Below are 10,924 nucleotides of genomic sequence, written 5' to 3'. Positions count from 1 at the left end.
GCGGTGCCGCCCCGCTCACCGTCGGCGGCCGCCGCCCGCCCGCCCCGCCCGGTGCCGCGGCGCCGGCGGGAGCCGCTTCCTCCCGGCCCCGCGTCCCTTCCGCACTGCGCCGCCCGCCCCGGAAGGCGGGGGGCGGGCACGGCGCGGAGGGGCGGGTGTGGGGCTGCGCGGAGGCGCGGCCGTGTGTGGTGAACGCGTTGGGCCTTCGGTTCTGCCGAGTGCTTCTTGCGAGGAGCAAAACCCGAGGGGCAGGCTGGGGAGCGGCCCTGGGGGCTGGGACGCGGCGCTGTGTGAAGGGCGCCGGGCACAGGGCTGTGAGGGCGGGCGCTCCGGGTGCCCCGGGTCGGGTGGGAGGACGGAGAGCCGCCTAAAGCCGGACCCTTCCCGGCAGCAGGAATGGAACTACGGAATGTCCTGAGCTTGAAGGATGATCCGCGGGGATCATCGCAGTCCGACTGCTGGCCCTGCACAGGACACCCCAGCAATCCCACTGTCACTGAAAATAGTCGGGAAGAACTGAAACCCTCCAGCACTACCTTTTAAGTGTTGGCGAGTCAGGCATTACTTTATTCTGGCCAGAAACAGGCAGCAAATCATTCCAGCTACCTATGACCCTTTCAAGACTTTTCAAGTATTTATACATTTTAGGAAATAAATTAATGTTTGTTGGTTCTAAGTTACACGATTCTCTTCATTTTATTAGTATTCTGTCCTTCATTGACTAATTTTGGTCCTCATTCTTTGGTCCTCTTATTTTCCTTAGAGAGTCTCCAACTTGCAGGCTGTAATGTCTTAGTTATTGCCCTCTGAATCTGCTGGTTATTCCAACGTGTCTTTGAAGGACCATAAATTTAAGATCCCAGGTGTTCAATCCTCAGCTCCCTCAAGCTTTGTTTATTGAAGCTTATTAGAGTTTCAATAGCTTCAATCCAGAGAAACTCAAAGCCTTGGTGATTTAAAGATCAAATCAACAGGAGTCTGTAAGAGGAAAAGAACCTAGCTACCTGCTACCATTAATTAAAATTTTGGGAAAGTTGTATCATTTCCAACAATTCACCCCTTTGGAAGTGATCTTAACTATTCCTTTTAAGATTATTTCCACTTGACTTCACTGAGTATTTAGCAAGACTTAAAACACTAAAATGCAGTAATAATTATTAATAATTTTCAACACAAGCAACCTCTGGATGTATTAAATTTTGGAGCACAGATTCAGATTTCGAAGTTGGCCTCCTGAAAGTGGATGACAGTGCTTTACCTTGTGAAGGAAAGCATCTACACCAGTGTTGGTGGTGCAGATGAGAGGTTGCCCAGGGAAGGTGAAGGGAAGGAGCAGCTTTCTCTCCTGGCACCTTTAGATGCTCAGATCTTATTGGCTCCACACTGAATTCGCATCCCTTGTATCGCACCACACACACCCTGGAGCTCTGCCCTTTCCCTCTCAGCTCTCTGTACATTCCTAGTCTTTCACTATCACAGAGCCTAGCTTCAAAACTGAAAATATCCAGCAGCTGCTCCCACACGAAAGGTCCTGGAACAAAAAGCTGGCCTTGACCTTCCCCTTGCAGCCTGTACCCTACAGCAAACACCCTGGTTCCCTCTACTTTCCCTCTCAGCTATAGACACCATCACATTCTCTCAATCTAAAAAACTAACCCAAAAAGTTTCCATCTACATCTTGCACAGAAAAATGTGCCAGGACAGAAGCAGTTGCTAGACCACCCCACTCCTCACAGCCTAACATTGGTGCTCTGCACTTTTCTTCCCAGCTAGAAGTGCCATCTCATTCCTTTACAGTCTCAGAAGTCCCCCTCCCAATCTGAGTCATCAAGCCACTGCTCCCAAAAATAAGGTTCTAGAATAAAAAGACAGTGAAAAATTATGGCAGTACATTTATTTACGCAAAGAAAGCACTTGGCACTTATGTTGTTGGTGCAGATGAGAGGCTACCCAGGGGATGTAAAGACCAGCTTTTTGTCCTGGCATCTCCAGTGTGGGAGCAACCCCCTGACATACTCTATTTGCAGGTGCCATCCAAATTTTGGATGTGAGCTCCTGAAACAGAATAACACTATGGGTGCAGCCAGATCCCCCCTCATAGAGCTGTCCTGCACCATCACCAGGGCCAGCACTGGAGGACAACAACAGGTCAGGGACCTCCAAAATCCTGCAACCCCCAAAAATGCACTCAGGGAGCTCCAAACCTCCCCCCGTCTCCCATAAAATCCCTCTCCAACCCCCAATCTCTCCCATGTACCCCCCATCTCTCTTGTCCCTTTCCCCAGCCTCCCCCAACCCTCCTGCTCAGGATACACCCAAACCCCTCTGTACCCCTGAAGTACCCTCACAGGCCCACTCCAAAGCCTCTGTGCCCCCAGATCCCCTCTCAGGACCCCCCAAACCCCTTTGTGTTCCCCAAATCCCCTCTCAGGACCACCCTAAATCCCTTGGTGCCTCTCAAATCCTTTTTCAGGACACCCCAAACTCCTTGGTTAGGAGGTACCTGACACCCACGCCCCCCCCGAGTCTAATGGGCTTGGGGGCCCTGGGCGTTACAGGGGTGCCTGACACCCCCCCGCAGGGAATATGAGGGTCATATAGAGGGTCATATATAATTTATATAATCTCATCCCTATGGGGCAACTCTGGGTCCCCTAGGGGGATTGGAGGGTGTCCTTCTGGGGGGCCCACATCCCTATAGGGTGCCCCACACACCCCTCCCCAATGCTTTGTTAATGACTCCTCGTTATAAAATAATTAGAGAAAAATCCACAGTGATGGGGGCGTGGCTCCTACCTGTCTGTCACAATAGGGAGATATGGGTTGAGGACCCTGAAATACCCTCTGGGAACCCCAGATGCCCCCCAGACCCTTCTGTGCCTCCTAAACTGTGAACTGGGACCCCCTGGGACCACAGTCCCAGGTCTGGGGTGACATCATGGAGATACCATGGTGACATTGCCCTCCAATACTGTGTTGACACATGTTGGTGATGATCCTGAAAAACTGGGGTAAATTTGACTATGTGACTTCTGGTGACCCCATGACCTGGGAGATTCTGCAATCGCAGATAGCCTCATTAGGAACTGACAATGGGGAAAACAACCAGAAAATGGGTCTGTAGAATACAACACAATTTTACAGTCAGTGTCATTTTGTAGGAGGCAGGAAAAAATGGGATGCAGTCCCTGAGGGAGATTTTTTGCTTTAAAAACTAACTGGGATGTAAAGAAAAATGGGGCCATGCTGCAGGAATCCCAAAAGAATGCAGAGTGTGATTAAAACCAGGATGTCAACTTGTCATCCCAAGTAGGGGCACATTCAGGCTCTCATGTCCTAGCAGAGTCCCGTGAGGAATGGACACAGCTTAGAAAAGGCTCAGGAAGGAGGAGTTAGGAAAACAGAAGGGTTAGATCAAAAGAGGCAGGAATTGTGGCAGGAATTGGGCTGAACTGAAGGGGACCTCTATTTTATGTAAAATGCACAATTCCCTATTCTTGAGGAATTCCACGTGCATAGTCTGCTCCAGGGGCTTTCAAATAATGGGAGGATGAAAAGTGCTGGGCTACAACCGGGAGCAGCAACAGGTGGAATTGCTGCTCCTGCCTCAGGGATGGTGGAAGAGACTCCAGGGATGGCAGGGTGTGGTCAGCCAGGGATCTCAATTCAGCCCAGCAATGCCAAATGCTTTGGTATTTAAGCAGCCAAACCCAACAGCCTCCAGCCCTGCGCTGGAGGGCACCTGGCCCTGCCGGTGGTATGTGGTAAATCAGAGGGACACATTTCTCTTTTCCTGTCTGCTGGGATTAACTTCCTGGGACATGGCTTTCTTTTACACTCCAGTCTGGCCCTACATGTGTCTGCTGGAAGGTGGTAGAGATGAAGGGGTGAATGGCCAGGTTAATTTGGGATAATAGAGCCGTGATGTTTGGCTGTGCTGAGAGGTGCAGGTTGGTCATCATTTGTGAGTCTGAGGATTGGTTTGAGGGTTCAGGACCCCAGGGAGCCGAGCTCTTGGTGTATCTCCAGCTCTCCCAGGGATGGAGCTGATGCAGGGCTGGGTGACAGCCTTGGGCTGGGCTTACTGCAGGCACTGGCCACAGCACAGATGCAGTGGAGGACTGGGAGGATTTGGGATTTTTTGGAGTCTGCTTTGGGACTTCTTGGACATGAGGGTTGGGCTGGATGGAGTGATGAGTTTATGCTCATGTCCACACAGTTGTACAGGTCACTGGGATCTGGTTAAAACTCCAGTTACCCTTGTGTTCAGGAATGCAGGGTCTGAGGGATTGTATTTCCCTGTGGGTTTCCAGGCCACCAGGAATAAAGAGGAAATGTGGTGCCAGACTGTGTGTTTGCTCCTCTTAAAGCAGCATTGTGTTTTCACCTTGAAATTTGGGGTAGTTTTGTTTGTTTAGGGTTTTTTTTTCCCAATTGAATCAGGCCTTCCATGAACAACTCATGTTGTCCTACACAACTGCTTTGGTTATGGGTGTAGGAAGACATTCCCCCTGGAAGTGACCAAGCAACTCATTAGGACAATGCCCTATTTGCAAATCTATCGGTGGGGGGCTGAGAGGGGCCAGGCGATCTTGAAACCAGTCTGGCTTCAAGCCCAAATTAATGTCTTTTCAAAATGATGGAAATTGGTTTCATTGAAATATCCGAGGTGCCACATGCTTTCCCCAGCAAGAGCTCAGAGTCAGCCCCATGGGAAGTGGTTAGTGCCAATTTTCCTGATCCCTCAAGTGCACCAGTGCACTTGCACCCAAACATGCCCAAGGTGCCAAGTGCCGACAGGAGGCAAATACAGAGGGTGCACAGGAGGAGTTTGCACTGAACCTGTAATCCCAGACCTGGAGCTGTGTTTTATGCATCCCAGGAGATTCTGCCTCACTCAAACACTGTTTGAAGCTCAGCATCCCTCCTGCTCCCTTGGACTTGTTGCTCCCTTTGTTGCTCTTCCCCATATTATTATGATTATTGTTGTAAGTAACTCCTCCTTTTCTTCACAGAGATGGTGCTTTAGGAAAGACTCCCTGGCCTGGGGAAGGTGCTTTTGGCTCCCACCACATTCCCAATCCCCGAGACCAGCAGGACCTGTGCTGTCCCCAGCAGGTCAGGCAGAGGTGCCTTTCCTTCCTTACCTGCTACAGTTTGGCTTTTCGAGGGTTCTCTGGTGGTCTGAGAGAGAAGTTCATGGAGGAGCCCACTGTACTCATCCCACTCTGCACTGCATGTTCTTCTCAGGTAGATGTACACTGAAGCACTTTCAGTCTGGCAGAGTCCAGTGTCCACTACAGCTCCTGTAGAGTAAAACAGGCCAAGTCAAAACCAGTTACTGGATTAACCCTTCTCTTTGCAGCCTTTCAACTACACACTACACCCTGGGGCTCTGCTCTTTCCTTTTCACGTAGATGGACTCTCACCTTCTCTTGCACTATCGCGCATCTGACTTGCTAACCCTAAGGAGTCCAGCAGCTGAGCCCATGCCTGTTCTTTCCATGTGCAGTGCAATGTGGGGGGTGTACAGTTTAAAGGCTGCAAGGGGAAAGTGACTGTCACTTAATTAGGAGTGCCTAGAAATTTGCAATTAGAAGGGGTAGGTCAGCGAAAGCTTTCTCTCTTGGCACACTTCTCTTTTTTGGGCTGTATCTGGAAACTGCTCAGTTTCGATCGAGGCTGTAAGACTGAGAGTTTGGATGGTAGGAATAGGTGAGAAGTGTCTTTGGTTTCTGGGAAAGAGTAAAATCAGCTGTGAGTTTTCCTTCTTGGACATTTGGCATGGGCTCAGCTGCTGGACTCTTTATAGTTAGCAAGTGAGATCTGTGAGAGTGGAAGAGAAGGTAAGAGTCCATCTATGGGAAAAGGAAAGTACCTAGACCTATTGTCTTAGTTTAACGAGACAAAAATATTTGCTAAGAAGGGTGAGATAGGAGAAAAACCAAGCTCCTCCTTCTGAGTAACTATAACTTCGAAATTAAGAGCTCCAGTCAAAAAGGTGTGGAAAATAAGAGCTCTTTAGTAAAGAATGCACATATATATATATATAGGTAACACCACAAAACAAGCAGCAGCCCCGTAACCAAACTCCCACCCAAAACAAGGAGCTGCTTTTCGCCCCTCGGCGCAGTCACAGCCGCGCCCAGCAGGGGGCGCTGTCGGGTCCCGGAGGTGCCGGTTTTTGGGGAACGAGGGAGCGGTTCCCACTTCCAGCCGAGCCCCAAAGGGCGGATCTCAGCCGCGGCAGCTGGGCTGGGACCCCAGGGCGAGCCCCCCACAGGGACTATCTGACTGTATGGCAGAGAGGGGGCGGCTGAAGCCCTTCCCCAGGCAGCGCCAGCCCCGGGCAGTCCGCGCCGCGCCCGGGGCTCTGGAGGCGGCAGCCGGCAAGGGACGGAGGTGCCGGTCCGTCCAGGGAAAAGCGGGGAGAGCGGGGGACAAATGGGAGCTCCTTTGGTCCTCAGCAGCTCCGAGGAGGCGTCCAGGCAGTGGGTAGAGGCGAAACCGGGACCTCCCTCGGGGCTTGAAGAAGCCAAAAATGACCCGGACAAAAAAACCCCCAGTAAATCCGAAGACCCTCTCTCCACACCCAGGAGGAAAATAAAGTGCAGTCCCCTGAAAGAAAAAAAAACCTCTCCCAAAGGCATTATAAACCTAATCCAGGTGGGATTGCAGGGATTGACCCCAGGTAAAGGTTTGATCCTCCGTGTTCATTAAAGATGTTGAAATATTTCTGCTGGGATTCAGTTAGGATTCCTAAGATCAGGAATCATACTGCTTCTGGTATGTTTAAGGAGACAAGAAGGGAGAACACTCTCAGGCGAAGATAAACTCACCCACTGACCCCGAAATAAAGGGATATTTGCTTTAAAAATTAAAGGATGTTTCTATAAAAGGGAATTTTGCTGATGGAGAAGGTTTTTCAGTGAGCCTTCTCATCCCAACGCTTCTCTGGTGTGGTAAGAACTGGATTCTTATCTTTAAACCTGTGAAGATTTGTTTTATTCTGAATTATCATATTATCAGGGATAGAAACCCATATTCCATATTTTCATTCCAGGAAATGCTCACACCGGTTTGTGGATGGGGGGTCACCTCCTCTGACCAGCTGCGAGGTCTCTTTCGCTTTGGATAAGGTTTGGCTATGGATGTGGCAAGCTTCAAAATCCTGCCCTAATTATTATTGCCACACTCATTAATAACCTGTGACGACCTTTGGCAGCCTCCAGGTAGATCCAAACGGCAGGGGCCAGTGGGAAACGGGGGAGCTCCGGCGGGCGCGCCGAACCAGCAGGAGCCGGCGGCTGCAGTCCCGGGGTGGAAGGAACGGGGCCGCGGCGAAGCCGACCCGGGCAGGGCACCGGGAAGCCCGCAGGTGCTCGGGCGAGCAGAACCGGCGGGAGCTCCCGCAACCAGCCCGCAACTGGCGAGAGAGGCGAACGGCGTAAATGGCTGCGCTTTTATTCCTCCAGTTCTCACGCGGTTCCCGCAGGAGCTCGGTTCCAGGGGTCCCCCCTGCACCGCCCCGTCCACTCGGGACCGGCACCCCCGGGCACGGCGCGGCGCATCCCCGTCCCCAGGCAGTTCCTTGGGTTTGGGGAGAGGGCTGCTGAGCCCCGCCTTGCGCCTCTGTCAGCGAGAACCCCCTCATGGTGGCATGGAAAAAATACAAGAGAATTTAAACTGTAACAGCTGGTGTTGGTGACTGTGACAGACCTGAATAATTAGAGGTTAATGGGGAATTTATTCAGTGCACCAGAAGTGAGAGAGAAAATCAGCTTGATCAGACCCCATAGGGGTGGTTTATTGGAAGTGCTAATAAGGAGTAACAGGAATTGCCACAGCCCCCATCTCTCGCCTTGGTCCCGCCTGCCCGCACTGCTGCCCCTGGGAAGCGCTGCTCTTCCCAGCTGGAAAACCTAGAAACATTTCTTTTCTTACTTCCTAAAACTCCTCTCTGGAAACTTCTACTCTCCCATAATTCTCCTCAAACAGCGTCGTTTCTCCTTCCGTCTCTCCAGAAGTGGCATTGCTGCTCCTTGGCGTTTCCACAATTAATATAATTGATGCTGAGCCTCTCTGGGATGGTGAGAGGGTCCAGAGTGGGGTCAGGCCAGGGCTGGACTGAGATCAGGCCAGGGCTGGCCGTAGCAACACTGCCGCGCGCTGCAGCTGCTCATAGGACACGAACATGACCACATTCCAGGAGCCCAACCGCAGGAAGGATGGGATGAAGCTGTGCCGGGAAAAGCAACACTGGAGAGGATGTACCAGGGACAATCCCCTCCCCAAAGCCCCGCTCGTGGGTTGGGATATCTGGAGTTCAGTGCCGCGTGGCCACACGGCCGTCGTGGCGAGTTTGTGGGTGTTCAGTGGGGTGTTCTCAACTCACCCCTTGTAGAGGCCGGCGAGGCCATCCTGCTTGAGCAGAGCCAGGAGGCAGCTCAGGGCATTCTCGTAGTGCCCAGGGCTGGCGTTCATGTACCGTGTCTTCACCACATCTACTGGTGATGCCACCACTGTGGCACAGAACCCAGCGCCAAAGGCAGCCACGAAGTGGCATGGAACGTTGTCTAAAGGCAGGGAGGAGACAGGGTTGGATGTTGTGGGGACAGGGAAGGCCCCGCCCATGTCCCCCCTCATGGGGTGTTGTCTAAAGGCAGGGAAGAGCCAAGGGTTGGATGTTGTTGGGACAGGGATGGCGCCTGGCTGCATCCCCCCTCATGTCATTGAGGATGTTGTGAGGACAAGGATAGCGTCTGGCCGCATTCCCCTGTCACGGGACGTTGTCTAAACATGGGGAAGAGCCAAGGGTCGGATGTTGTTGGGACAGAGAGGGCCCTGGCCACGTCATCCCTCACAGGATGTTGTCTAAAGGCAGGGAAGAGCTGGGGTTGGATGTTGTGGGGACAGGGAAGGCCCCCCCCATTCCATTCTCACCTGCCATGAGCCCTGTCCGCAGCAGCACATCCTTGAGGAGGTCGTAGGTGACGAGCTCCCCGCAGTTGATGATGGCATTGCGGGCAATGTTGGGCAGCGTTCCTGGGTAGCAGAGGGGGGGCATTGGGAATGGGGATCACAGCTCCTCCTGGAGCACCCTGGGCAGGTACCCCAGCCCTGCTGTCCCCTTCCTCGTCCCCATTTCCATTTCCATTCCCATCCAATCCCTTCCCATCCCTTTCCCCCGTACCTCTCCAGAGCCCGCGGACCCCTTCCTCCCTGGCAATGGTGCGATAGGCATCCACAGTGCCACTGTACTGGCGGGCCCTGTCCAGTAGTGCCCCGTTGGCTTGGAACCGGACCTTGACCACATCGGTGGGCTGGGCACAGGCCACAGCCACGGCTCCCGTGGTGCAGCCTGCCAGGAGCCGCGCAGCCAGGCCTGTGTCTGGAGAGGGCAGGTGCTGGGATCCCCGGCCCTGTGAGAACCCCCAACCCCATGGGGACCCCAGGGCAAGGGGGACCCTGGGCTGTGTGGGAACCCTGGACCTGCAGGGATCCTCAGCCCTGTGGGCACCCTGGGCTATGGGGGGACCCTGGGGCAAGTGGGGACCCCAGCACTTCACCAAGGATCATCTTGGGGGTTTGTGCCCCTCCAAGTTGATTGCTCACCCCAGGGTGGGCTGTGCCCCTCCAGGGTAGGGTTGTGCATTGGGATGGGGGGGTGCAGGGATGTCCGGACCACCTGAACACTCACTCTCGGCACCCTTGGGGGTGTAGAGCTGCTTCACAGAGTCATAGAGCCCAATGCGGATCGAGGCGAAGCTCATCTGGCGCTGCAGCCCAGCTGCCAACCCTCTGTACAGGCTGCGGGGTCCCTCCGTCTTCACCATGGTGCTCAGCGTCCCCAAAACACCCCGGTACTCCACGGAGCTGGTGGCCTGGGGGATCCTCACCTCGCCCTGGATCTGCAGGGTGCCAACTGTGTCACCGCGCCTTCTGTTCCCCTCCAAACGCCACCAGCTCTGGGGCGGAGCTGGCATGGGGAGTCCCACTGTAGCAGGGTGTTCCCTCTGCCCGTGGGATTTTGGGGGGCCCGGCGGGTCATACCTGCAGGCGCACTTTGGCGGTGTCCAGGGGGAAGGTGCAGAGGTCAGCGATGCATCCGGCCATCCCCGCGCTGATGAACTTCACGGCGGTGCTTGGGGGCACCTCGGGGGGCTTCAGACCCACCATGGTGGCAGAGGGGCTGGAGGGAGGGGAGGGGTTTGTGGAGGATCCGGGATGCTGCGACAGATGGGGCTTCACGCAGGTCTGGTGATGGAGGTGATGATGTGCCGGGGTGGTTTCTGCTGGCTTGGGACAACCCCAAACCCCATATCCGGCCCTGTTTCCTCGCTTGCATCCCCGGGGAAGTTGAGGCACGGGGCTTCCTTGCTCAGCATGGGATTCACCCATTCCCACCCTCCCCTATCCCGCCCCAGCCATAATGGAAGTTTCTCAGTGAGAGCTTCTCCCGTGTTCCCCCCATGGCCTCACCGTAGGGACCTCGGCACCGCTTCTTGGCTCCTGCCTTGCTCAGGCAGCACCCTGAGAGCCGACTCCTTGGCCCCACCCTTATATAGCACTCAGGATGACATTCCAGCAGCCACGGATTGGATCGGGTGACAGGGAAACAGTTCCCCCTGTGGCATTTGAGCTGATGGGAGTGGGGTCACCTGGTACCCATGACAGGGTTGTTGTTTCAACCCTCTGCCCACACCAAGGGCTTAGGCATGGGAAGCAGGGATCCTGCCCAAATCCCCAGTGCCCATTGGAGCAATGCTGTGGGGAAGCACCCAGCAATGTCCAGGTGGCCACTGGGACTGCAGGGACTGGGGAGGAATGTCAGGTTTTAACCTAAAAGTGCTCTAGGAAGAATGAGATGTAGCAAACACTTGCCCAAAAAAACCACCACCCTCACAACACCCTTCAGAGCGTG

General features: G+C 53.9%; 2 protein-coding genes across 19 annotated transcripts in view; both read right to left on the bottom strand.

Moving 5' to 3' along the window:
* Window positions 1–5,409, bottom strand: part of SYNJ1 (synaptojanin 1) — a 54,808-nt gene extending 49,399 nt beyond the window's left edge. For 6 of the 18 annotated variants that reach the window (XM_027648762.1, XM_027648767.1, XM_027648768.1 and 3 more), the window contains exon 1: window positions 5,148–5,407. The gene's annotated coding sequence lies outside the window, so the exon portion shown is untranslated. Of the gene's footprint in view, window positions 1–19; window positions 70–5,147 lie in introns of those variants that run through there. The other 12 variants (XM_027648773.1, XM_027648771.1, XM_027648772.1 and 9 more) reach the window with 4 other exon arrangements.
* Window positions 5,410–7,777: 2,368 nt separating this feature from the next.
* Window positions 7,778–10,514, bottom strand: LOC113949804 (mitochondrial uncoupling protein 3-like). The gene is made up of 7 exons (XM_027648835.1): window positions 10,483–10,514; window positions 10,054–10,192; window positions 9,701–9,911; window positions 9,194–9,391; window positions 8,944–9,045; window positions 8,396–8,576; window positions 7,778–8,239 (listed from the first exon to the last, which is right to left on the bottom strand). Exons 2-7 carry the CDS (start codon window positions 10,177–10,179, stop codon window positions 8,134–8,136), a joined length of 924 nt encoding a protein of 307 aa, XP_027504636.1. The 5' UTR covers window positions 10,180–10,192; window positions 10,483–10,514; the 3' UTR covers window positions 7,778–8,133.
* Window positions 10,515–10,924: the final 410 nt, after the last annotated feature.

This window comes from Corapipo altera, unplaced genomic scaffold, assembly GCF_003945725.1.
Source record: "Corapipo altera isolate COAL_440 unplaced genomic scaffold, ASM394572v1 58, whole genome shotgun sequence".
Lineage (NCBI taxonomy): Eukaryota > Metazoa > Chordata > Aves > Passeriformes > Pipridae > Corapipo > Corapipo altera.
Note: the sequence above shows the minus strand (reverse complement) of the source record. Positions and strands in the feature narration are given on the sequence as shown.